At 27.4% G+C, this 27264-nt stretch overlaps 2 protein-coding genes across 2 annotated transcripts; one reads left to right on the top strand and one right to left on the bottom strand.

Annotated features, from left to right (window-relative positions):
* Positions 1-12450: 12450 nt before the first annotated feature.
* On the top strand, positions 12451-18042 carry LOC111036986. The gene is made up of 6 exons (XM_022319327.1): positions 12451-12649; positions 13115-13438; positions 13573-14185; positions 16631-16699; positions 17236-17328; positions 17836-18042. Exons 2-6 carry the CDS (start codon positions 13152-13154, stop codon positions 17953-17955), a joined length of 1182 nt encoding a protein of 393 aa, XP_022175019.1. The 5' UTR covers positions 12451-12649; positions 13115-13151; the 3' UTR covers positions 17956-18042.
* Positions 18043-19469: 1427 nt separating this feature from the next.
* LOC111036984 (putative nuclease HARBI1) lies at positions 19470-20015 on the bottom strand. Its single transcript, XM_022319324.1, has one exon. The coding sequence runs from the start codon at positions 20013-20015 to the stop codon at positions 19470-19472; it is 546 nt and encodes a 181-aa protein (XP_022175016.1).
* Between the last annotated feature and the right edge of the window lie 7249 nt (positions 20016-27264).

Raw genomic sequence — 27264 nt, forward strand, 5'->3', positions numbered from 1 at the left:
TTTCCCAATTTAATTGTTGAATGGAAAAATGCTACCACATGGCCAACATTAAACGAAGTATTAGAAGAAGTTAAAAGTACTTACAATCTTCAAGATGTATTTGAATATCAAGTATTATTAATTGAAGCAATAAAAAGTATTTTTTACATCAAATGTATGAAAAAAGAGTTAATAACCTCAACTGAAGACATTGGACAATTATTAGATGAATTTGATGAATTTATTAATAAAATGATACCAACAAATTATCCAACAAATTTGTATAATCCAATTAAAAAATTTAGAAATTCACTAAATAACTACCTAGAAGTGTCCAAAACTTCTTCGGTGTTACCAAATTTTTCCATTTTTTCCGTCCAACAATTACGTAAAGTTGTAATTAATACAACATGGGATGTTGATAAAAATGATGAAAATGCAAAAAAATCTAACATAATAAATACAATCATAAAAAGTCAGTCAATGAAAGAACTAGTGTCAAGAATAGTTCAGCTGGAGGAGTTTAAAGTGTTTATTAACATTTTTGAAGAGCTCTCCTATGAATCAAATACACTAAGTGATTATGATATACAAACAGTAAGTAATTTAAAACCAATTAAAAAAAGTGATAATAAACCAACATATTGCAAACATTTGTCATTGCTCCGAGAAAAATTACTTTTATTTCAAATATTAATTGTTGGATTTCAGCAAGCTTATGATAGTCAAGAAAAAGTTGATGACACAGATGTCAAAAAAGCAAAGACGTTCATTTTTGAAATTCTAATGCATTTATGGCAAACGTATACAAATAACGAGAAAATTAGAAATATTATTTTACCTTTAATGATTCATTTTAAACATAATAATGAAACCAAGGGGAATTTAAAAATATTGCTTCAAGTTTTATTTTTAAATATTAATATTATAGAACATTTTGAATTAAATAATTGCGATGCAGTAGAATATAGTATTAATGTATATTATAGTAAAATAAATGTTATTGTATTGGGACATTCGGATGCTATTTTAGAATACGGGAGAGATAAATTGAATGGGTTAATTTGGTTTAATAACAATAAATTAGTAATAAATATGATTGAGCTAAATACAAATTACTATAGTATAAAGGATGAACGAAGAAATATTTATTTAATGACAGTTGATAAATTTATACGAACTGTAGATTTTAATATTTTTAGTAGTGGCAGTAATAATCCCGATCAAGATGTTCCCGTGCCCGTTTTTCTTTGGGATGGGTCAATGGAAAGTGTTGAATCTGTTTATTCAGATATAACACGATGTGTAATCGATTATCAGTATTTAGTCAGATGTCAGTTTTTCATTATTCAATGGTCTGTATCACAAGTTGTCGAATATTTCATTGAAATTGGTCAAATGTACAGTGATTTAAAGAATCAAAAAGTATGGGTAGAGATGGTTATTGACATTGAAGTTAAAAAAACTAAAAAATATCTTACAGAATTTGAAGAAATTCCTTTTTCCAGGTCTTTAAACTTTTATTTACACGATATCTTTCATTTTTTGAACCTTAATATCAACACGAAGGAAAATATTGAAATACCAAAGTTATCCTTGATTGTTGATTGGTTTGCAATAAACCAACGATTAAACGAAGAAAATAATAAACAGTCCTCGTTAAGTGAGGTGAAAATTATAAATAAAATAATTGAAAATAAAATCCTTTTTTTAAAAAGTGTTATAAAAAAATTAAGTGATAATATGTATATTTCTACAGACCTACAATATTCTACGTTTATGTATGTATGAAATTATTCGTTACCGATGACATATTATGTTATCATAGTTTTCATTATTTTGAAACTTTTAAATTTATAATTATTTGTATATACCTATAGATTTTAAATTTATTATTTAATAACATATAGGTATTGATTAATTTGTACTGTTTCATTTATTAAATATGGTTTGGTCATAATCACCTATTAAACATTTATACTGCATGCTCAGCAACCATAATCCCGGAATAACTAGATTTTGTATTTTGTTTCTTATTAATTGTATTTAGTTCTATTTATATTCTTTTATGTTTACTTTTACTTTATTATTTATCTTTTTTGCTATTAATTTTTATTGTTACATGCTTTTATTACGTTACTCTCCTGTTATTCTATTATGTTTGCAATCTTACTTATATTGTTGCTATTATTGTTTGATAATTGCTATTATGTCATTCCCATTGTAAAAGCCAATAAGTTTTAATTTATAAAATATCTAAAAAAGTTAAAAATGTTAATATTATAGGTATATTATTATTTTCATATTATATCCTATTCTATGAATCTATGTAAATGTTAATAAATAATTTTATATATTATAAATCGTAAAATTTTCAAAAAAAAAATTCTGTCTTATTATTCACAGACAAATGTTTTAACCAGTTCAAATGGGTAATTGAAAAATATATTTTATAAAAACAATCGTACATACAAATTAAAACTTTGTAAACTAATATAATTTGTAGTTATAATAATATGTTATTTTTATACTTGCATAATGATTCAGATTGTGTCTGTTTTTTTAAATATATTAAAAATTGTGTGCGTTCTTGAGCGATTTGCTATTATAACTTAATTTTTTTGGCACGTCTGTTTTTGGCCACACCACCTATTTCTTTCAAGACATTTGCCCATATTAAAAAAATATTGGAAACACACAGAAAAACTTAAATTTGAAGACACCAACTAAACTAAATTCAACACATAGAGAATAACACACCGAACATGACTGTCAAAAAGATACCTGAAGTCTGATATCAATGATAAACAAGACTATAAGAGTGACGATCGGTTGTTGTTTTTAAAATTTGTATTAGTTTTAGATTTTAGAAATAAATCTATATTATGGGATTGTGATATTAATTGTTATTATTGTTATAGATAAGTACAACATTTAAACAATCTATTCCTTTTCTTTCATAAAACACTCACACATCACTTTCATAGTTTCATGCAGGTCTAAGTAATAATATATTCCAACTATTAATTATTAATTACGAATTTATCACTGTGATAATAATTAATTCTTAGTATACAATACAATTTTTTTTAAATATTATAAAAATAGGCATGTTTTTTGAGTTAATAAAAATAAAAATATAATAATGGTTAAACGGAAACAACCGGGCGCCAGGCCATCTGGCTGCTTTTAAAATCAGCAGTAGCAAAAGCCTGGGCTAGGTATTGTAGTAACTTAGGTAGGTGTGTGGGTAACTATGATATTTGAGCTTTAATGTATTTTCTGTTCATTTTAAAATAATGACTAAGAAAATCTATAAAAAAATTGTACAGTTTCAACGTAAGCTGAGGTATACTTTTATTAAGATACACATAATATATCACAATATCAGTTACATGCTTATTGCTTACATACTTTAAATTGTTTCTTGGGCGAAGTCGGGTATCACATCTAGATTCTAGACTCCTAGAGTATATCACGGAGAATTTTTTAATATTTTTTTCAATACCCATTGGTAGGTATAGCTAAAGGGAAGCTCTAGTGGTAGGACTATGGCATGGGCGTAGGTAGGAAATATTTTCGGAGGAGGTTTTTGTCTAAATCCTAAATAATATGCAAGATAATAATATTCTCGACCAAATTCACAAAAAGCTCAAGATTGTTTTATTTAATTTCGGGGGATGTTTGAACACCCAAAACCCCCCTTACCTACGCCCATGGACTACGGGGGTGCTAACTTCAAAAACCTCCATGTTCCATGTCGTTGTAATTTCAAATACCTATAGTTTAAATAATGTAATTTTATTTTTAAGAATTCATTATTATTTTATTTATATTATTTTGCATTCCTATATTATTATTGTATTATAATCTTAAATTTCAAAAAGTGAATTTTTAATTTTAGTAACTGTTTTAAGAGATGTATTAATAGACATCATACTCAGTAGGTACAATACTATACAATACAAAAGTGCTACATTAAGGAAGTCCGAAATTATTAATAATAATGTACACGTAAGACATTTTCAGAGTTACATAGTTAAAACCCGTACAATTTTGTGAAAAAATTACATATTATTCCAAGTTTTTTATCCGAGTTAGTTATAAGAGTTAGACGCAGTTAGTTTCTCTATGTTTTTCTTCATACTACGATTATGATCTTTAAAGCAAACTATTTAAAAAATGTATTTTTTTTAAATTTTCAAAACAAAAAAGGACCTCAACCAAATATTTAGTAAATTTCCATTTGGAGATCATTACCAGCTGTAGACTTAGCTAATGCCATTGTTCCAGACGAAATATTAAACACATTTGCTGCTATCGATAGACAATTATTTTTAACTTTTGAAATTTGAATAGGTACTAAAGGATTTATTACAATAAAAAAAATAAAATATGTTAAATATTTTATTCCAATTATGGTATTGTGAATAATGGTATAATCTAAATATTGGTAATATGTATATTTAGGGGGGTAGTCCCCCGAATATGTTAGCGATTGTAGCAATTGTAGCAATTAATAGCAATGGTAGCACTCCCCAAGATTTGAACTCTAGTTGCGCTACTAGGTAACTGACACATGCATACCAGTAGAACATAAGTGCCAATATAAAACTATACCTAATATAATGACTGTAGTTGTAGTGCCAAAACGCCAAATACACCAAGAAATATAATTTGCACCAATATTAGTGACCAATATTACCTAGGTACAACAAAATATTCAAAATCGACAAAATCCATAATACCCATATAACATATAGCGGGGGTGGCCAACTTTGATAGACCTGCGATCGACCTCCGAGTTTTTCTAGGTGGTCGCGATCGACCAAAAAAAAAGGTTGTCAATAAACAAAAAATATATTATATGTACAGGCGTGTTACACTAATTTTATTACTTTTTATTTACAATATAAATTCACAGTTTAACACTAGGTATAACTATAACACCTCACAATGCGGGCTATCCATCCTATAATACGATAGTTAATAGATAGATATTAGTGTATAATCTTGTTTTTCATAGTCATTTATTGTCTTTTTCTACCTAAATCTAATTTTTATATTCGTGGGATATACAAAGATACACAAATTTTTCAAAAATTTAAGAAAATTCGAAAGGGTGTCGCGATCGACTTGAATTCATCTCGCGATCGACCACCCCTGACATATAGGACCGATTTCAATTTTTGATTTGAGGTGGGCTATTCATATGTACATCTAACAGACCTAGATTTTCAAATCTTAGATATAAAAAAAAACAATTTTTTGAATTTCTACCTAGAAATAATTTACAATTTTTCGTGATTTTTAAGAATTTTGTCAAAATTTAAACTAAGTTAACTTTTTTAAATACAAACCATTTTTTAGAGAAGGTTATAAGGTTAAGGAAAGTATTTTTTGATCTTGATCTTATATTAAATAGGTATTTAAATTTATTTTAGTCAACAAAATTTTTGTCGAAAACCAATAAATTTCTTGGTAAATTATAAAAAAAATCACTTGTTACAGTTTTTCACGACGCTTTTAAAATCTACTAGGATTTTACGATTTTGACCTCTCAAAAGTACCAAGAAGATTCAAGTTTCCACTAGGAAAAATACCAAAGTTGAAATTCGAAGCATTATTTCAACAACTTATAGTGTATATTATACATACACACAAAAAAAAACACCCATAATTGTAGAATTAATACATTTATTGCTCCACTCAGAATCTAATAATAATATAATACGTCAAATACAATTTTAATATGGTACATGTTTTGTGACTTATTTTAGTGTTTAATTTAATCTCTCTATAAATTAATACAATAACGAAACATTATTAATTGTAGGTAATAATAGTTTTATTTTTAAACATGAATATTTAAATGTATATATAACAATGAGAAAATGTATCCATATTTTTTAATCATCTTTTATTTTTATTTCATTATTAAAAAAAAATAATACTACAATATAGGTAATCACTAATCACTGATAACTAATGTATGTATGTTTTAGCTGTAAAATTAAAATATATCTTTCATAATATCTATAATGAATTAATAACCCTTCCAGCCGAAACCTAATACAATACAATCGAAAAGTCTAATTTTTCGATTAAATTATTATCATTAATGACCTGTAAAACGTCCTTAATCATTTTAATGGTTTCATCCAACAAATTTATTCGGTCAGTTATTGAATACGGAGTATCTTTTTTATTTCTATATGATTCTTTATAATACATTTTGGTTGACGTACCAAGTGTTTCGAGTTGTTGAAGTATTCTATTTTTACATACATCCATAATTTGTGCACCTTGGTATTTTAATGCCATCGAATATGGGTATAAAGAAATCTGTATGTATGATTTTATGAACTCTGGGAACGGAAGATTTGCTAATAGTTCTATTTTATTTAAGATAGTTTCCCTACTATCACCAATAAAATACGCATTATCCATTATTTGTATAATCCCAAATAGTTGTTCAAATACTCTTGTAATAATCCATTTAATTTGAAACATTTGAAATCTAACTAGTTGCTGATAATCTACCATTGTATTTGATGACGTAGAAATGTTGTCATATACATCATGAATAGACTTTTTGGACCCATCCCATATGAAATGTATAAAATCTTCACTAATATCAAATTTAGTGATGGTATTACAAATAGAAATTGCCTTTGGAATGAGTTCTTTAACGCTTGTTGAATAAACTGCTATTTGGTTCTCATTAACTTTATATTTTGTTGTATTTTCATTTAAAACCTCTGTGAGTTTTTTTTGTTTTTTGTGTTTCAACAATTGAAATGTAAAACAACATTGTTGGCCATCTTTGTTGGCCAGTTTGTTAACTGTATATAACATTTCCCGATTAAATTCCGTCGACAAACAGTTATTTAGTTCATAATATTCAAGTAAGTTTAAAGCTAATAACATATTTTGTTTTAAAATAAAAATATTATTATAGTCTTGAATATTTGTGGCATTCTTCAATAACTTGGAAAAGTTGATTATTAATGGTAAAAAAATTTGATTAAGTCGATCATTATATAAAAATGTCTTATAAAACCACAATACGTAACTCTGCATATCCTTAATTAAGGAAAGTGGAATTAATTTTAGAACATTTACAATTACTCCAGTTTGTTGCAAAATATTATCCAGCCATACTTGAAATGTGACAAAATTATAACGAAGATCTTTAAAACTCTGATTACATACTATTCCATTACTGCTAAATTCAGGTTTTTCAATCGAAATCTCACGATATAAATAATAACTTCCGAGCGTATTTGATTCGTACGAGAACAATTCAAAAATCTGAATAAAGTGGGAAAAAAATTTAAGTTCTAAAATATCCTTTAAGAATTCCGAAATCGCTAAATTATTTATTGTTTCATATATGTCACTTGATTCGCCCCAGAATTTGAAAACCGGAGTTTCAACTAATTGTATCACAGTATCATCCGAAAAAATGTGGTCATTAGTAGGCTTAACTAGGTGAACATCATAATAAATTGAATTTCTTACTCTCATAATCGGACCATATACACGCGTTGGATAATTATTTGGTATTATATCTATGAATTTATCAAACTCAATGAGTAATAATTTAGCTTTTTTGGAATAATAATCATTATTATGATCCTTATAATTTTCTATATGGATATTAGTAAATTGTATATAATAAATATATTTAATCACCTCAATTAGTAATATTTGATAATCGAATATTATTTTAATATCATTCGTATTTTTAACTTTATCATAAACATTTATTAGTTGAACCCAATTATCAGTATTTTGCCATTTTACTTGAAGAGAAGGAAAAAATGAATATTTTTCTTTAATGTTGAATATATCTTTAAACAACAAATAGTTCAAATCATAAATATTATTTATTTCTTCCGTTGGAATTGTAATATCATCATCATAATTTATGTATACACCTGTATACGTTTTTCGGAATTTGGATTTCAAGAAATTATTTAAAAATTTGTTGACTTGAACATAAGATACGTTATCATCTTGTTTTAAAACTAAATCTTCAATGTTTTTTTTTAAATATTCATCAAATTTATATGCATCCTTAATATAACAATGTTTACTGCTATAACGTTCAACCATGTTTATCATTTGAGCAAGTACTATTTTTATATTAATTTCGGAGTTTTTATCCGATCTATCATTTTTTTCATTACCTTCTTCTTTTAAGATTTTCTCATCTTGCTCATAATTTGTTATATAAGTTATTGTATGATTTAAAAATAAATTTATGGAGATTAAAGATTTTAACAAAGTGTGATCAGTAGATCTTAAGTTTGGATGTATCTTCTTAAATTGCATTAAATTAACTATCATTTTTACAATATAAATTTTTAATGTAGAGACAGTTTTAATAATACTTGCTACGCATGGCCGTCTCTTTTTAATTAATGTTGGATCTTCATTATAACATAAAGTTACACAGTCAAACAAATCAGTAAATGTACTAATAATTAAGTCAGAATACTTACACTTTAAATGTATGTACATGGACGTGATAATTTCAATTTTAATATCATCCAATGTATTGAAATTCTTTAAGTTATTACCATTAGTAGAGAATGTGGACATACTGTTACATAGATCATTGTAATCCACAGTTTTTAATTCATTATCTTTAATAATTTTTCCTGATAAAATGGTTTCCTTCCAGACAACATTATAACAAAATTCTTTTACTGCGGATACATTTTTTTTATCAACGTAAATTTGTTTAAATCCTTCAGTCTCACAGAAAACACTTAAAAAAAAAAAAAAATTAACAACTTCATCTTGTACCTTAAATAAATTATTATAACTATTTTAATATTATATATTTCAAATTTTAATCAGTAAAGCGTTTTATAATGAAGAATCCTCAATGTTAAGTTGCGTATTAAACTTATATGTTAAGTAATAATAACAAATATAAAATGTGGTTGGCTCGTTTTCACTCACTCTCTCTTTTAATTATCATCTCTCCGTCTCTCTCTCTCTTTATTACAGCCTACTTATAACCATTTGGTGTAAATAATAAACCTGCTGTCAGGCATTTACACTTTACAGTACGTATTTTAACAGTTGTTTTTGGTTGAATATTTGATAAACACTGAATTCTGCATGCGTGTTTTAACTTTTAGATACGTAACTTGATGTTCAACTAAACATCTTCATTATATAATTTTTCTAATTTAAATGAGAGTGGAACTCAAGTTAATTTAAATAGAACTGTTTTTCCTTAAAAACGTATAGAACCCCACTGCTCTATTGTAGGTTTTGGGTGTAGGACATCTGGATATTATGATGGATGTGTTCAATATGAATACAATGATAACAATACAATTCTACACGATAAACGATACTGAACGGGATTGACGGACTGTGTTGTCATTTATTCTAAGGGTAAAATAAATTTTTAGGGTCAATCAAAAAGGTTGAAAATCCAGTACAAAATTCGACAAAAATTATTCTTATTGTACTTTTAAAATATTAACAATCCTTATGCACTTTTTTGTTATGCGTTTGAAGTTATTTTACATTAAATTCGTCAAAATGCTGAAAATATGCATATTATTTTGTTGCTAAAGATGTATACAATTGTCATAACTAAATAAAACAAATTAATTCAAAATTCTTCTTAAATTTTTATTAAATCTTAAAATCTAATATTTACTGTCACAATTATTATTGTATAGATATTTAAGTTCAAATGTTAACGAAATTGGTTATTTAAACAAAGAGTAATGATTTTAGTTATTTTGTTGTACCAAATTCAAAATATTAATATATTAAAATACATTTTAAAGGTACAGTAATTAATATTAATATTTTATAATTTTAAATGAATTCTGATTATATTAAGTATGTACCAAACAAAATATTGCATCTTTTTGATGTGAAACTATATTTAAGGATTATTATCCTTGGTAAACAAAAGTTTTTTTATTTAAAATTAAAAACATATTATGATGCTTTACAATTTACAGTACAAAATACCTGTGCGATTGACGGCTGCACCTGTAAAGCCGATGACGGATACGTGCGCGCACGGACGGCGGTCAACACGTTACGCGTCGGGCGTGTAGTTACTTATTTCGTAAACCGGTAGAGATCCCTGTAAGGAGGAGAGAGTGAGAGAGAGATAATGGACTGTATAACTATAAGGACATGAATATAAGATAACTAATAACATTGAGTTTGATGGTATGGCAATGTACAGAACAACATTTATTGTTGGCGTTCTGCAATTCAAATATCTTACGTACTAGTGTTAGTAATAGTATTTGTCATGGCACGATCACAACTCGATCGGCAAAAAACTACTATAATAATTCAATATATGATAATACAAAAAAAAACATATGGGTCGCGTAATGCGAGTAATAAATGTAAACAATAACAAAACAAGATAATCGTGTGTACGACCTGATACGAAGAAAGATCGATGATACCACGGTGAGAGTGCGACAACTGACCCGGTTCGACGGTGAGACGGTGACAACGGACGTTGAACTGGTGTGCAGCACTTGCACCTACGTCGAACGTGACGAACAGGTACGACGACACCACGTATATGCGGCCGGTAGCGACGGCGGGCGAGAACACGTGGGCGCGAATGAAAGTTAACAAATTCTGAGCACGGCTCGGGTTGCGGGACGGACGTCGTCCACAACGACACAACAATACAAAAAAAAAACTAGTTGAGCGCACCGCAGTCTATCCAAGACGCCGTGTGAATTTTACAATTAATAAATAATTGTGAGTAGGAGATACTTTCGTACACTTTTGGCTTAGGTAAAAAGTTAAAGTTTTTTTTTTTTTTTTTTAAGAGATAATATACAATCTATACAATATAGCATAATAAGTATATGTGAAAAGAGTAGTTATACATGAAAAGACTTGATTAAGAAATCACCCTACGGTAACCCTATAAAATTGAAGATAGGAAGGTGGGAGTAAGAAGGCAGGAAATTTATTAAGCAGTGTATTTCGTCAATTCACATACTTGATAAAATTTTCAAATATTTTGACTAGTCTTAAGCAGCTGTTGGCGGACATTTTCAATTTTCATTTTTTTTCATTTTTTTTTCTATAAATGTCAATAAAATTTTATTGGTTGGGTCAAAAAGCGTGTACATTTAATACAAAGCTTCTGATATACTGTTACAGTAGCAGTTGAAAAATATTAAAAATACATAGGCACTATTTTGTTTGATAATCAAATTAAGTTCAAATTTTGTCAACATTTCTCAAATTGAAAATTGAAAAATGTATTGAATGTTCAACGTTTATAGCTAAGATTTGATATAATTTAAAACAAGGTTCTGCGTAAGTAGTTTATTCTGTAACAAAAAAATCTATAAATACGCATGAACACAGCTTTTTTTATAGTTATTTTAAGTTCAAATTTTGACGAAATTACGTGTTAACTCAGAGAATAACAATTTTAGTCATTTTGTTGTAATTCGGTTCCAAAATCACCCAATTTTGCATGAGTATACACAATATTTTCCCAGCATCACTGATAATTTAAGAATAATATTATGAATAATATTAATTCAACATACCGGCTACCGTATTAATAATAATAGTAATAACAATATAAAATATCCTAGACCGATCACCGTCTCCGCTTAGAATCGTTTTTTTGTTTACTATGATACTACAAGTATATCATTGAATTCAAATTTAATACTATCCATTACAGCGACCTTCTAAACACCTAATGTACAGCAGAACGACATCCACTTACCCGCGCGCTTTTTTCTTTTTGAATCTAAGATTTGAAAGTGTAATACGAGATTCCTCATAAGTTTATCTACCTTTTAAAAAAAAAATGTTCACTGAAAAATCAAATTCAATTTGTATGAACGTCTGAAGTTTAATATGTTACAACATTAGATATTCATTCGATTTCTCACTGAACGATTATCTTATTTTGTTGCAATTCAAAAATGAATAAAAATAATAAGGGAAAGATTTGAACCGTACCCCTCCCCCTCCCCTGGCCTTGATAAAATGTATTACAAATTAAACTAATTGGTCATGCATATTACAATTAAATATATAAACAAATAATATAAATCAAATACATCATGCGTACGGATATCTATGTCATAACTTTTAATTTATATACAATACAAATTAACGTAGACGTAACCTTTTTACATTTAGTTTTATTTTCAATAAAATAAATAATTTACTAATATTCAGGGGATTGATTGTCGGCAGTATCAACAAGTAAACGAGTTCGTCAAAGTTGATATGCGGTGCAATCAATAGATTTCGGATAGGTAAAAGGTCATTATTCGGCGCAATTGATATAGGACAGTGTATATTTGTGTATTTACAAAGGGCGGGTGCATGGTTTTTTACCAACCACCACAGGGTAAACAAAAATTGTTTGGTCAACACACAATGTAAATTATTAAAGTAGTGAAATAATAATATATGGTTGACATTTTTCAACTTCAATAGCAAAGACACATCGGCTGTTCAATATTGTGAAACTTATCTTGATGAGAGTTAAGAGTTTGAGACGAAAATATAATTGAGTAGGTTACAGCAGTACGACAGTATGATTGAACACACAACCCAGAGTCAATGATCAATAAGTCTACCTTTACTAGATGGTGTGTATAATGGTGTATAGGTAAGTGCATATTATTATTAGGTATTTAATAATATCTAAAATTCTTAATAATTTGAATAGTTTTTGTTACTTAAAATAATAATTATAACTGTATGGTATAAATCATTACAATCAAAATTTCAAAATGTTTTTCCTATATTCTAAAATTTTCAAATAAAATAATGTACAATAAAAATAGTGTGTACGCTACAATTGTGTGTTAATTAAATTCACTTTTTAACATTTATTTAATAAATATTTTTTTAAGTTAAACTTAAAAACCTATTAATATATAAAATATACATATTATTATGACGTATTATAATTTTTATTAATTTATAACTAACATTTATCATTAAGAGTTATTAAACCACGTTCCATTAAGTAAATAAACATATTTATATTATGTATACAATGTATACTATACATTATTAATTTTAAGTTTTGCATAATACTCGTTTATAATAAGACAACGTTTCCTTTTAGGTTCACAACATTATATTGGTAAATTCATTAATAAAATATGTCGACCTCTTTTAAACGAACAATCAAATTCTTCATAATTATGTGGAAGATTATTGGGTTACTAAACTTTTGTTGTACGATGGAAACGGAATCTGGATTAATGCATCGGGACATGAGCTCAACGTATAATTTATACTTAGAAATGATACGGATATTTGTATATATAATTTGTAGTTATCATATGGTGTTCAATATAGGAGAAAAATATCTTATAGTAAATTTCAATATACTTAAATATTGGTGTATCATCATACCTGCAAGAATGTCGGAGAAACGTATTATAAAGTATGAACGATTATAAATTATAATGTATAATAATAATTATTATTCTCTCAATTACGCATTAATAATAATTTAAAACGTATATTCAAGTAATAAAAAAAAAAACAAATAATAATAATACTAAACTTTGGTTTCAGATTAATCAACGGTATCATCGAATTTGATCGGAAATTGTTATTGTTTCATTCATTATTGGTTGTTGAATTGCCTACATCGAGTAAAACTTTTTGGATTGCTTTTGTAGCCATGTTTTCTATTTATTTTATAGGATGTCAATTATATTTAATACAAAATGGTATTATTTTAAATTTAGAAAATGTTCATTTTGCAAGTTTATTATTTCATTCGCCGGACATAATTATCTTTATAGTGATGGCAACATCATATTTTCATTTCATTAACTTGGGCCAAAAGTTTTGTATTTTGAATAGACTGTGGAAACTCTTACCGCCTGGAATAGTAGCTTTGCCCGGCGGATGGAATACGTCTGAAATAACTGTGTTAGTGGAATGTATACGATTATTGCATACTGAACTTTCTGGGCTGCTTCGGTTGTTTAGTTTGGGTTATGGTCCAGTAATATTAATATATTTTACATTTACATTCATCCAGGCTTTAGTCGACATATTTCTTATAATTGTTTTTGATAATTCGAGTGTGAAATTGGGGATTTTATCATTCGTATTTTACATACAATACATTGTGTCTACTATATCAATTCTCTACATTACATCGTGGGTAATTAAAAAGGTATCGTACCCATTCTATAATAACTAATGGTAATTATAAGAATACCTATGATAAAATTATAAATATATTTAAAAAATAAAATACATAGATGTATAAAATACTCAAATCAATTTATTTTGTAAATTTAAACTTTTAAAAAAACGGACACGTAGGTAACAACCTGCTGTTAAGCACTCTAGTAGATTTTGCATTTACTGTATGTATATACGTATACCTTACATCGACATCGTCATTGAGTAAGTCACTGTAAGGGATGTGTAAAAATTTAATTCATTGTTATATCATTATATATCATGAAATACGATTCTGAGCGGTTTTTGGCTCAAACCCTTATAAAAACTAATGTGGCTTTGAGCTACCATTTTTTTTTTAGATAATTGTAATTAAATCTTATGAGAAACCTTGTAATATATGTTCTAACCTTAGAAGTAAAAATTCTAAGTTAAATGAATTTTTACAGCAAAAATAGTTTTCAAATTTTTACGAATTTGACAAATTTTAAATTTAAATGCTTCTATATATAAAAAATTGTTAGTATGTATTTTCGAAATTGTTTAATCTCTGTAAGACCAATTTTTGATGAACCAAATTTAATCAATTTACAAACAAACAAAACTTATAAATCTAATAAAAACCAAACAAATTTGGAATTGAAAATTTGAAATGTTAAAAAATAGCTTAAAAAACAAAAAAATCCTGAAAATGTCACCATGTTTTTGAAATGCATTTTAAACAATTATTGATAATGTCAAGTCTCTATGGTTATTGGTTTTTGAATCACGAAAAAAGTTTTTAGTATTTTAGATTCTGAGTAAAAATGCTTCGATTTTCTTCATTCAACAGCATCTTTTTTGGTAGGAAATTTTCCCAAGGAAAGTAAATCTTGTTGGTACTTTAGGGAGGTCAAAAGTAAAAAGTTGAGAATAGTTTTCAAAAGCGGCAGGAAAAATAAACAACAAATTAATGAAAAATAGGAATTTTTATGGAAATCCGGTTTTTGACAAAATTGATTTTGGTTTTTGATGTACCTAACTCTAAAAAAAAAAGGTAGATACATGAAATTTTCAGTGAATATTTATATTAAATTATATCCGTGTAGAAAACACGATAAAATGTTTAAAATATATTGACTCGTGTTAAACTATTTATGGGCATTCCACTGTCGATCTTAATTTGTTTTTTTTTTTACTAATGTCGATAAAAAATTGTTGGATATTTCAATAAACTTGAAAATGTAATTCAAGGTTCCTCATCGCAAATTATTGTTAGTGGAAATTAAAAAAAAAGTTGAGAGTAAACCCACAATAATTATTTATGAAAGTTTGAATTTAGAATTTTACTAAGTAATATTATAGGGTCTTCGTTTAGGATAGTTTTTCGTATACAATGATACATTGATACTAAATCATTGAATTCAAATTTAACACCATCCATTGTAGTGACGCACTTGTAACCTACTGTAGAGCATAGCGACATCCAATTAACCGTTTTCTATTATGTAGTGCCTGTTGACAAAATATTTGATTAAAAAAACACATACATCATTGTAAAACAAATACATCAAACGGCTGCATCCGAATTGCATGCAAAAAAAAAAAAATGTCCGAATTGCATGCCATCTCTTGGAGGGATCTGTCCGAATTGCGCGCCATCTCTTGGAGGGGTTTGTCCGAATTGCATGCCGTACACCACACGTTTATTTACTATGCACTTAAACAACTTGAACTTTTTTTGGATTTTCCAAATTTTTTTAAAAAAATGCTATTATAATATTTTATTATTCAAAAAAAGATGTTTCTATATTGACATATTGAATTATTATGAATTATTATTATATATTATTTTGTTTATTTAAATTGTAATATTGTGTGCCCGAAATGTCAAAAAAACCACCAAATTTAAAAATAATATTTTTTAAAATACACTCACTTGATTACCCTAAACTACAATAGTTTTATTTAACTAATGACCTTTGTTGTCGATGGAAAAAATTAGTTTTATTTTATGATTCTTATACACAGTGTCACCTTCTACAATATTTATATGTTTTATTTCAATGAAACAAAATCCCGATCCTCCAGCTGAAAAGTAAGTTATTTATTCTGATACACCCCTCTAAGAGTAGGCATGCAATTCGGATATAGGTACCCCTTCAAGAGATGGCATGCAATTCGGACAGATAGCTTCAAGAGATGGAATGCAATTCGGACAGACCCCTCCAAGAGACGGCATGTAATTCGGACGACCCGATTTATATTTATTTTTTTGGCATGCAATTCGGATGCACCGCATCAAACACTCCTCCGACAATCTATAAAATTGATAAAAAATTAAAAATGTAAAGTGTTCTCGTTTTTTCAATAATGGTGAACTCTATTTGTTAAATATACTTATATTTAGTTTGTTATTTATTTCGTAAAAATGGTATAATTTTTATGTTTGTAGAAAAAAAAGATTATTTCATACTTGAGATTGGCGAGAATTTCTGAATTGCCTACTGAAACAAAATTACAGGTAACTGATCAGTGATCCTACAAATATACAATTACTTTATAAAACTCAAAACATGTTTGTGGATAATATCCAGTTCTGAAAACTAGAATATATTAACTATCATTAAATATTAGATTTTTAACTACCTGTGTATCATTGTCAGTTCCGTTCCGTATATTGCCCTCACTATAAAATGATCCCATGACAAAATTAATTGTATAATATATATTTATTTTACTACATCACTAGATATATCCAAATCAGTACAATATTGTAATAATTTGTAAATACATACAAACATAATATATTGTACTTCTCTCTTCATTTTGGGATGTATTATGAAGAACATTGTACTACATTTCTTACTTAATTTTTCTAAATTAATTGAAATCCAGCTTTAGGAAATCAGAACTTTGAAATGCAGTGAAAAAATGGCCCTATAATTGAGTAAACGCAGTACAATATTAGAACAGCAATCATTATATAATTTAGTATTTAATTAATGTTTATTATACTATTTATACTTTATAGTTTTACCTAATTAAGTTATAAATTAGGTTAAAATATTCATGAATCAAATATCAGTTTATGAACCAAACGAATTGACAGCCTATGGATTTTTCAACTTGAACCTAAGTCTATTCATGTCAGTAAGTTAATGTATTATGTTCCTGTACTTGTTTTATATTGTTAACATAGTAAAAAAATCTAACCGAAACGGGTTCTACATTTTTTCGTGGTTTTTACGAACCTTATAAATATTTGAAATTAAAAAGCTCGTAAACAAATTGTGACTATATATTGTCACAATGACATATAATGTTTTATTGCAGCTGTAAAAACAATATACCTTTGACAAGTATGTAGTTAACAATTCTTCAAGTCCCTACATTCATTTCTGAATTACACAAAGAAAACACAAAATCAATTTTGTCAAAAACTGGTTTTGAGTATAAAAAATTTCAGTTCTACAAATATTTTGATTTTACTTTTCCCGTTGATTTTTAAAAGTACTGAGCATTTTTATTTTTAACTGTCAGCCTCCCTCTCACACTTTCATGAATATACAATTGGCTACCGATTAAATCTATTCTGTGCATTAACTTTAAATTAATTATCAATTAATCAATTATTTTGAAGTGTACGTATGTTTACAGATTTTGGTACAAATGATCACTGGAATCGCTACATTAATTCAAATGAAAGAGTATTCATTCATGATTCGGCTTAATAATTTGATGACACCTCAATTCCCCAAATTAGAATTAAAAAAATGATTGTAATATCAAATTATTATTTATTAAATTATTTCTGTACTTTTTTTAAATTATAGTTTCTCTATTCAAGATTTTGTTTATGTAGTCGTAAATTAATTGCATCTTTTATATAAAATTCAAAATTATGTACACTTAAAACGAAATAATAAAATCTAATATTGATTGATAAAATCGCAATTAAAATTTAACTTAGGTGCCTATGAAATTAAAAAAAAATTTGTAAATTTAAATGATGTTTAAAATGTTTTGAGACAATATTTAAACAAATCTATATATCATTTCCTCAAAATTATTATTCTCTATCGATCTTGTAATGGGTGATTTTACTCTAAGATTATTCAAAAACTAAATTCAATTAAGAGTCTATGTCAATGCGTTTTGTACTTCAGTGCGCATGGGTCAGAAAGAAAAAGCAAACAGTCATCCTCTAAGGGTGACCGCACATTGGTAAAGAAAAACTGCTTTAAAGCGACTAAAGTCGCTTTATTATGACTAATCAAAAATAAAACCTTTATATTTTATGGAAAACACGCACACTGATAAAGCGTAGTCAAAACAATACTTTTTTGTCTTCAGTCATGCCTAAATATTGTTTTATTGAAATAGAACGTGCGCTATTTTCATTAGTCATTGTCAAGCAGTCACTGGATAATTATATCAAAATTATACCAAATATTATTTATTTATGCTAAATCGTCTACAATATAAAGGTAATTATACATTATATATTATATATTATATATTATACATTATACACTATATCTACGAGTACTGAAATACTTAATTTTGCATTGAAAACATTTATTTTATTCTATGTTTTTATTTTTAAGTAATAATTTGTGAAAAAAATATAAATATCTATAACATTTGTACAAACTAAATATTTAAACTATAATATAATAGTTCAAAATATGTTTAAGCAACTTAAAAAACTTATTTGAAGCATTATTTTACTTACTTTAATCTAGGATTTCCACATAAAGTTTTTCGAGCAGTGGAAATTCAAAAAATGCAGGAGCAATTATGGACAGAAATATCGGATATTCTAAGAATAAAAGGTCTCTATATTTTTATTATAATATTATGTTATTGTTTCATTTATTATATTTTTTTATTTTCTACTCTACATAAATCATGATAGTAATAATAATATAATAATAAAGTAAGTACTTAAAATAGTTATTAATTGATCAATTCTTTATTATTTAATAATTTTATTATACAGTGTATTTATATTTTGCCAGGATACAGAACCTTTATTTGAATTAAAATATTTTGTACATTTATTTCGAAGTGATATTGCTGCTGTGGAAGATCTATTATTAGAAGATCTAATTCTACTGATATCTTGTTCAATTATTTCATTCTGTTCTTGAGAATTTATAAATTCTTGAATATCAATACAATGTTGCTCTCTCATCATAATTAAGTTATGTAATACATAAATAGCTTTTACGATTTGGGTAGCTTTTTCTGGGCCAACCACAATTTTGTTTTCCAACACTTTAAATTTCTTAACCATAATTCCGATTGCGCATTCTACTATTCGTCTTGTCCGACTGTCGATAGTTAAAAATACGTGTTTCGTTTGTTAAGTTAATACGCAGAAAAGGTCTCATCAGGCATGGTAATGACGGGTATACTTCATCCCCAACAAACACAAAAGGATATTCTTCATTGATATCATCATGCATTTTTCTTGATGGTGGCAAATTTAATTCATTGTGTAGTAACATTTTACCAAAATTAGATTCTTTAAATATTCCACTGTCACTGGACCGGCCATACTCCCCGACATCGATTGTTATAAATTTTGGGAGAGCATCAACCACTGCTTGAAGCACAATTGAGTGAAACCCTTTATAATAAAAATACTCGGAACCAGCACATGATGGTGGACATTGAATAGCAATGTGCTTACCATCAATTGCTCCTGTGCAATTAGGAAAATTTGAAATTTGATTGAACTCATTTGAAATTTTAATCCAGTCTTCTTCTCTAGGCGTTGGCAAATAAATGGGTGATAATAGTTTCCATAAAGCAGTAGGTACATAGTTCATTAGTTATCAATCCCATTGTCGTAGCACCAAGGCGAAATTGGTAATGAAGACGTTGAAATCGGTCTCCCGTAGGCATAAACAACTAAAAACATTAAAAAAATTTGTTTTAAAAAAAAATTAAATAAAACAAAATATAAATACAAATTTGTATTGTAATTAGTATCCAATTTGTTGATTAATTACAGCTAATGAATGCAAGACAAAATAGACCACGCATCAAAATTCATTTTCAAGACTGCTGCAGCGTGAACAAAAAAAATTGACATCTGGGTCCGGAGCATCATCAAGAAAAAGAAAATGGTATTTCTTTGATAATATGACGTTGTTTCTCTATGATTACGTGTTTCAACACAAAAAAATGGAAAGCAATTGAATAGTTCCCATACAGACAGTGGCGCAACTAGGGCAGTGTAAAGGGGTTTTTAGCACCCCCAAGTTAAAATTTAGCACCCCTTGTTTTTTATATCTAACTTTTATTATTTTATTGAAATATCATGAATTGTATGTTTTTAAATTATCGAACATTTCTTGAAAAAATGTATAGTTATTTAGTCTAACACTTTATACTATGTATAATCATTGGAACTTGGAAAAAATATGTAAAAAACCGGACAAAAGATGAAAAAATCTATGAGGCCAATGTGCGTGAAATTGGCCAAAACACCATGACCAACTTTTTTAAAAGTTATGCTATCATTTTGCAAATAATTTGCAAATATTTACAAATTGATTTTCAGAATTTGCAAATAAATTACCCACACGGTATGAAAAATAAAAGATGGGGAGCAACATCACGCTACACCCCCTTCTGAGCTACGAATTGAAATATGCTGCTAAAACTTTGCAAATAGCCGCTAACTTATTTATAATTTCGAGTCCAAAAATCCCACCAATCATTGGTGTTTATACGTAGGTAAAGTTTATAGTATAATTTAAAATTATATTATGTAATACACGATTGAAATAAACTAGTTACAGAAGAATTTTACAGAATATATCGGGCTACTATTTAATATAAGTTTACTATAGAATAATTGTTTCTTAGCTTTAACATAAATTAATAATTTATTTTTTTTAATGTATTTATTAATTCTTTTTACTCTATATTTGTAGGAACATAACATGGGTTATTGAAAATTATAAGCTCATGGTCATCAAAAAAGAGCTCACATTAATTAATAACAATTTTTATTTTGTATCGCTAATAAATAGATTATGTTTTTCAGATCTTCAAATTTTATTCATTTTAAAATTTACTTTATTAATTTTTAATTATTAAAGTTATGAACCGTGGTTCATGGTTCTCGTCATTTATTATAAAACTTTTATTTATCTTGTAACAAACGCATAATATAAATTTAAAAATAATAAAATATAACCTTTTTGTCTTTTTGTTTAATTTAAAAAAAAGACATCTCTTATCGCTATAGTTGACTTTTGTACCAATGTATTCTTTCGCATATAAAATTACATGTGGTTTTATTTTTGTTGAACTAGGGGTACTTTTTTAATAATTATTTTGATTCTTACAATTCATTTGCCTGCGGGCGCCCATGGCCCCCTTCCCATATCTATTCAATAATTTAACTCTAGTTCACTTTCTTAAAAACATTTTTTAAGCTTTGATAACAAGTTAGTACCTTATGAAAAATTAATTAATTAATTCATAAAGTAAAATTATTAAAAAAAATATTTATTAAAGAAATAAATAAAATAAATAAATAAAATAAAATAAATTTATTTGATTAATTAATTTGACTTAAATCAGTCAATTTGACTGTTTTAATTTGACTGATTAAATTTGACTGTTTTAATTTGATTAATTAATTTGACTGATTTAATTTGAATGATTTAATTTGACTGGTTTAATTTGATTAATTTATTAGATTAATTTAATTTGATTAATTTATTTTATTAATTTAATGTGATTAGTTTATTTGATGAATTTAATTTAATTAAATTTCTTTGATTAATTTATTTAGATTAAATTTCTTTGATTAATTTTTTTTATTAATTTTACATAATAGATTTATTCAATTAATTAATCTATTTATTTATTTTTATGAGGCACTAACTGGTTATCAAAAATTAAAAACAGTTTTTAAAAAATTGAACAAGAGTTAGAATGTAGAAAAAAAATTGAAATTGATCATGGTCGCCTTCAGTCAAATGGATTGATGGATTGTAACAATCAAAATAAAAAAATTATAAAAAAATTTGATAGAATTTGAATTTAGAAATAAAAATGGGAAGGGGGCACGGGCGCCCGCGGGCTATAGAAATCTATGAATCAAATAAAAAAAATTTATGAAAAATGTACATTAAAAACAAATATTTAAGACTGCAATCTACAATATCACTATTCCTAAGCTCATAGGTTTATTTACAATAATTAGATAATGCAACAATGAATTTTTATAAGGCACTGACTTGCTATAAAAATAAAAATTATTTTAAAAAATTGAACTAGAGTTAAAGTATTGAAAAAAAATTTGAATTTGATCATGGGCGCCCGCAGGCAAATGAGTTTTAAGAATCAAAATAAAAAAAAATTATAAAAAAATATGATAGAATTTGAATTTAGAAATAAAAATGGGAAGGGGGCATGGGCGCCCGCAGGCAAATGATTTTTAAGAAACAAAATAAAAAAATGTGTAAAAAAATGTGGATTAAAAACAAATATTTAAGACTGCAGTCTACAATATCTCTATTCCTAAACTCATCGCTTTATTTACAATAATTAGATAATGTAACAATGGATTTTTATAAGGCACTGACTTGCTATAAAAATAAAAAATTATTTTAAAAAATTGAACCAGAGTTAAAGTATTGAAAAAAATTTGAATTTGATCATGGGCGCCCGCAGGCAAATGAATTTTAAGAAACAAAATAAAAAAATGTGTGAAAAAATGTGGATTAAAAACAAATATTTAAGACTGCAGTCTACCATAGCAGTAAAAAAAATGTGAAAAAATATGATTAGAGTTCTATCGACTTTCCCTTAGTACAATAAAATAATGTGTTAATTGAATGAAAGTTATTGTGGATACAAAAAATTAAAGTGAAAGAGGTCTAAGGGCTCTTTTACGTTAAAGTTATTTTTGACTTAAATAGTTTAATGTTTGAATTAAAATAATATTGTTTTTCAAATTGTAACTAGCATACATTTTGAAAAAGTATACAAAAAATTAAAATATAATAATATTTATATTTTTGTTTTGTTCTTAGTAAATGTGTTGGAAAAAATAGATTAAGGGTAATGTGGAAAGAAGTGAGAAGAAAACATATTGGGAATTTTAAGACAATGTAATTTTAATACACTAAACCATATTTTAAGTCAAAACTAATGAATAAATAAGTACTGAAAACCTCACAATAACTCCTCATACCGTCAACCCTCATTATTTCTTAGTTAACATTTTGTTATATTTTTTGATACATTAGAATTTTTAAATCAGTTTTTAAAATTTTTTTGTGATAGACAAATCACTAATTAGTGTTGACTGTATTTAAATTATTATTAATTATAAGTACTGGTACAACGCTAGCCGACTGGCTTTAAAACTATACATTCAAATTATGATAGTTAATTTGGTGCTAATTTCTATTGGTAATATTTAAATATTTTCTTTTATTGTTATGCTTATACAATATCGAATACCTTGGTAGTTAGTAGGAAAAGATCATTGCGATGCACTCGATCATCACCACAGGTTCAACTATCCATAGCCCTTAGGCGTACTAACCTTTTTATGACTTATTTAACCCTCTGACTTAACAGCATAGTCGCGCGAGTTGGGCAGTGTGGGGGGTGTTAGTTTAATCACCCCCGTTTGGTGCGCGACTAACAGAGGGTTAAGTGGGACCCTTAGAATAAGAAGATCCTTATTTGGTTTTATATTTTTGTGTCCGCTTATCAAGTTGAACTTTATTTTTTATTTTATGATTCTTAAAATGCATTTGCCTGCGAGCGCCCATGCTCCCTTTAACATTTTTTAAATTTATATCTTATTTAAGTTGATTTTTTGTTATTCACATTTTATGAACTTTGAAATATAGTAAGTGGTTTCAAAAAAATCATTGTTTATTGAGCTAATTGTTTTGAGTATGATTTTCGGTCAATGAATTTGAATATTAAGTTGAACTTTTTTAGTTTAATTATTACAACTTCAAACAACTTGAAGCACACAATATACGCGAATAGTGATAAAGACTTTTATATGGGCTTCAACTTGAAAGAATGATTGGATGTACGTTTAAGAAGTAACTAGTTAGTATTAATATTTTATAAGCATGTGTTGGCCCCGTGTTACAAGTGCTCATCAATGTCAGCAAATCTCATTTAGCAATGAAAGTTTTGATATTAGAGTGATTATTATTATTTGGAATCAACGAAGATGAATGATAACTACTGCTTAACTAAAATTTGATATGTTTCATACTTGTATAAGGCGCATTTGAACAATTGGAGACCACACATTCAGGTGAAACGTCTTTCTTAAAGCAACATATTTTTATTAATTATTTAAGCTTTATATGTTTTGTAGAAATTCTAGGAAGATGTCTAGATTTGAAGCAACTGAATAACGTATTGAAATAATTTTGTTTTGAAATTCTTTGAGCATTATCTGGATGATGCACTAATAACTAATAACCTAACCTAACCCCTTCCGCTGCCAATAACCGACTAAAATAATCGTCATTTTCAGCGATTCCATTAAATCTATTTGTTTTATTAATATAAACAATATGGATTTTTTTTTGTCTAAAGCATCGGAAACTATAACAATTAGCATTTTTTCTAGGGGCCACGGTTGTGTTTGAGTAACACGTGTATATGTGGAGCTAGGATTCGTCACTAAACACCCAGGTGGTCACCCATCCGGATGCTAGCTACGCCGACCGATGATTGACACCCATTAGGGACTTCAGCCAATCACTGTGCCACACCAAGCCCCAACTGCATTCTTTTTATTTTGTATTAATTGTATATTACATAGGTAATATTATTTTGTATGCCAATTTGATTGTAAATAAACCGTGCACTAGGGCTAACAGCATCTTTTGTAGGGGTCACGGTTGGGTTCGAGTAACAAGTGTGTATGTGGAGCTAGGATTCGTCACTAAACACAAAGGTGGTCACCCATCCGGATGCTAGCTACGCCGGCCGATGATTGACACCCATTAGGGACTTCAGCCAATCACCGCGCCACACCAAGCCCCAACTGTATTCTTATTATTTTGTATTAGTTATTAAATACATATCATTATTTATATTATAATATTTCCTATTGCTACGTCAGGTATTGGCTTACGAATAGTGTTTCAACCACGCCAAAGGAAAATGACATATAGATACTTTAACATAAATTATTACACAGGTAAAAGAGTATCTATCCTTACCTACATCTACAGGGTGGGGCAGTGAATCGGGCGATTTAAAAATAAATACGGAAAGCCCTGTAATTGATATGTGCGTACTACAACTATAAAATTATGTTCACCATAAATAAGCGTTTAGTTATCATGAACAGTCACACAGCTAGAGTGAGTATGAATATTCTAAAAGATTTTTTTCCGAACCGCATCATTTCTCGAAATGGGAATATTCCATGGCCTCCACGTTCGCCTGATTTAACGGCGTGTGATTTTTTTCTGTGGGGGTATATCAAAAGTAGAGTATACCAAACACCACTAAGGACACTTGATGATCTTAAACAAAGAATACGAGAAGAGGTGACACAAATCTCACCGGAAATTTTGCGAAACGTCATGACAAGTTTTCAAAGACGCCTTCACGAATGCTTGCTTCGAAATGGACGCCATCTTGCAGATATAATTTATAAAAATTAAATAACAAATTAACACTTCTTTAATGCTATTTTATATACTTTCAGGTTATATAAATATATTTTTAAAAAAAATACTTGTTGGGTTTTTATAGTTATTTTGAAATCGCCCGATTCACTGCCCCACCCTGTATTATATACCAATTTCAGGTTTATTTTTTTTAACCTTATACGTATTTAGTTAAATACGTAAATATTACAATTAGTTGCTTATAATCTTGTAACACCATTTTTATAAAGCCTAACCACAGTTTTTCTCTGATCTCAACAAATTACTATAGGGCTAGTTATTTAATTTCATTTCTTAGAGTAATGTATAAATTGAATGTTATCATTCATCTAAGTTAAACAATGTGCTGTGATTAATTTATTATTAGGTATCTAAAATCTTTTACCTTTTATTAAACATGTTACATGTTTATCGAACATATTTTGATATTATTTGCTATACATCATTATTTTTTATCTTTGACAAACGTTTTTTAATAAAATATTATTTCAATATACTATTTTTGTCTAATTTCTATTGAAAAAACAAATTTACAAAAATTATTACAAGGGTAAAAATTGCCTAATTATTATGAATAAAGTGTAACTAGGGTCACAAAATGAAAAAAATTGTTGTTTAAGTTATTTTATATGGCGTGATAAATTTAATGTAAGACAATATCATTGTTTCATTATTTTTTTTTTTTATATTCTAAAGCAAAATATTTTTTGGAATACTTATGGAGATTGTAGTTCATTTGTTATACGATGGTATTTAAAATTATATGAACGGAGTAGTGGAAAAACATTTTCCCATTAGCAGTACACCCCCTCATAAAAACTAGAAATGCATATAAGAAATATATTACTATTACTTTCTATCGTATTTCCGTATTTAATATTTCAATCACAGTTCATGTCAACTGTCAAAAAAAAATCTACAGATTTTCGACTTGATAATTTTAGACTTTCGACTTGATTTTTAATTTTATATTTTAGAATTATTATCAATTATAACATACCTATTGTAGTTTATATATATTTTTTAATATTAATAGTAACAACTAGCAACATACTACATTGGGTTGGTTCAGACGCGAGGGTAAAAGAGATCAAAAAACGATTGTTTGACATAGAAATACGTCTTTTCTTACTTTTTTGTTCAACTTGATGACACTATTGAGAGGATGTCTACGCACTATTTGTTTGCTTTTTATGTCCCACGCACAACAAAGCAAATTTATGTTTAGCAGAACCAACCATTATTAAAGTAACAACATATGGTTGGTTCTGATACATTAATTGTTTTGTTGTGCGTGGGACAAAGAGAGCAAACAGTGCTCTGACATCCCCTACTGATCTTTTTATTCTATCCCATAAGTCAAGGTTTTCAACCTATCACTAGGTAGTTT

Source organism: Myzus persicae, unplaced genomic scaffold (genome assembly GCF_001856785.1).
Source record: "Myzus persicae strain clone G006 unplaced genomic scaffold, MPER_G0061.0, whole genome shotgun sequence".
Classification (NCBI taxonomy): domain Eukaryota; kingdom Metazoa; phylum Arthropoda; class Insecta; order Hemiptera; family Aphididae; genus Myzus; species Myzus persicae.

What these genes read in the sequence shown, in the direction of transcription:
- LOC111036986 (XM_022319327.1), top strand. Translation starts at nt 13,152, where the DNA reads ATGTCGACCTCTTTTAAACGAACAATCAAATTCTTCATAATTATGTGG. An exon ending in CTACTGAAACAAAATTACAG is followed by an intron (nt 16,700 to 17,235) that starts GTAACTGATCAG and finishes GTTATAAATTAG; the next exon opens with GTTAAAATATTCATGAATCA. An exon ending in ACCTAAGTCTATTCATGTCA is followed by an intron (nt 17,329 to 17,835) that starts GTAAGTTAATGT and finishes GTATGTTTACAG; the next exon opens with ATTTTGGTACAAATGATCAC.
- LOC111036984 (XM_022319324.1), bottom strand. Translation starts at nt 20,015, where the DNA reads ATGAACTATGTACCTACTGCTTTATGGAAACTATTATCACCCATTTAT.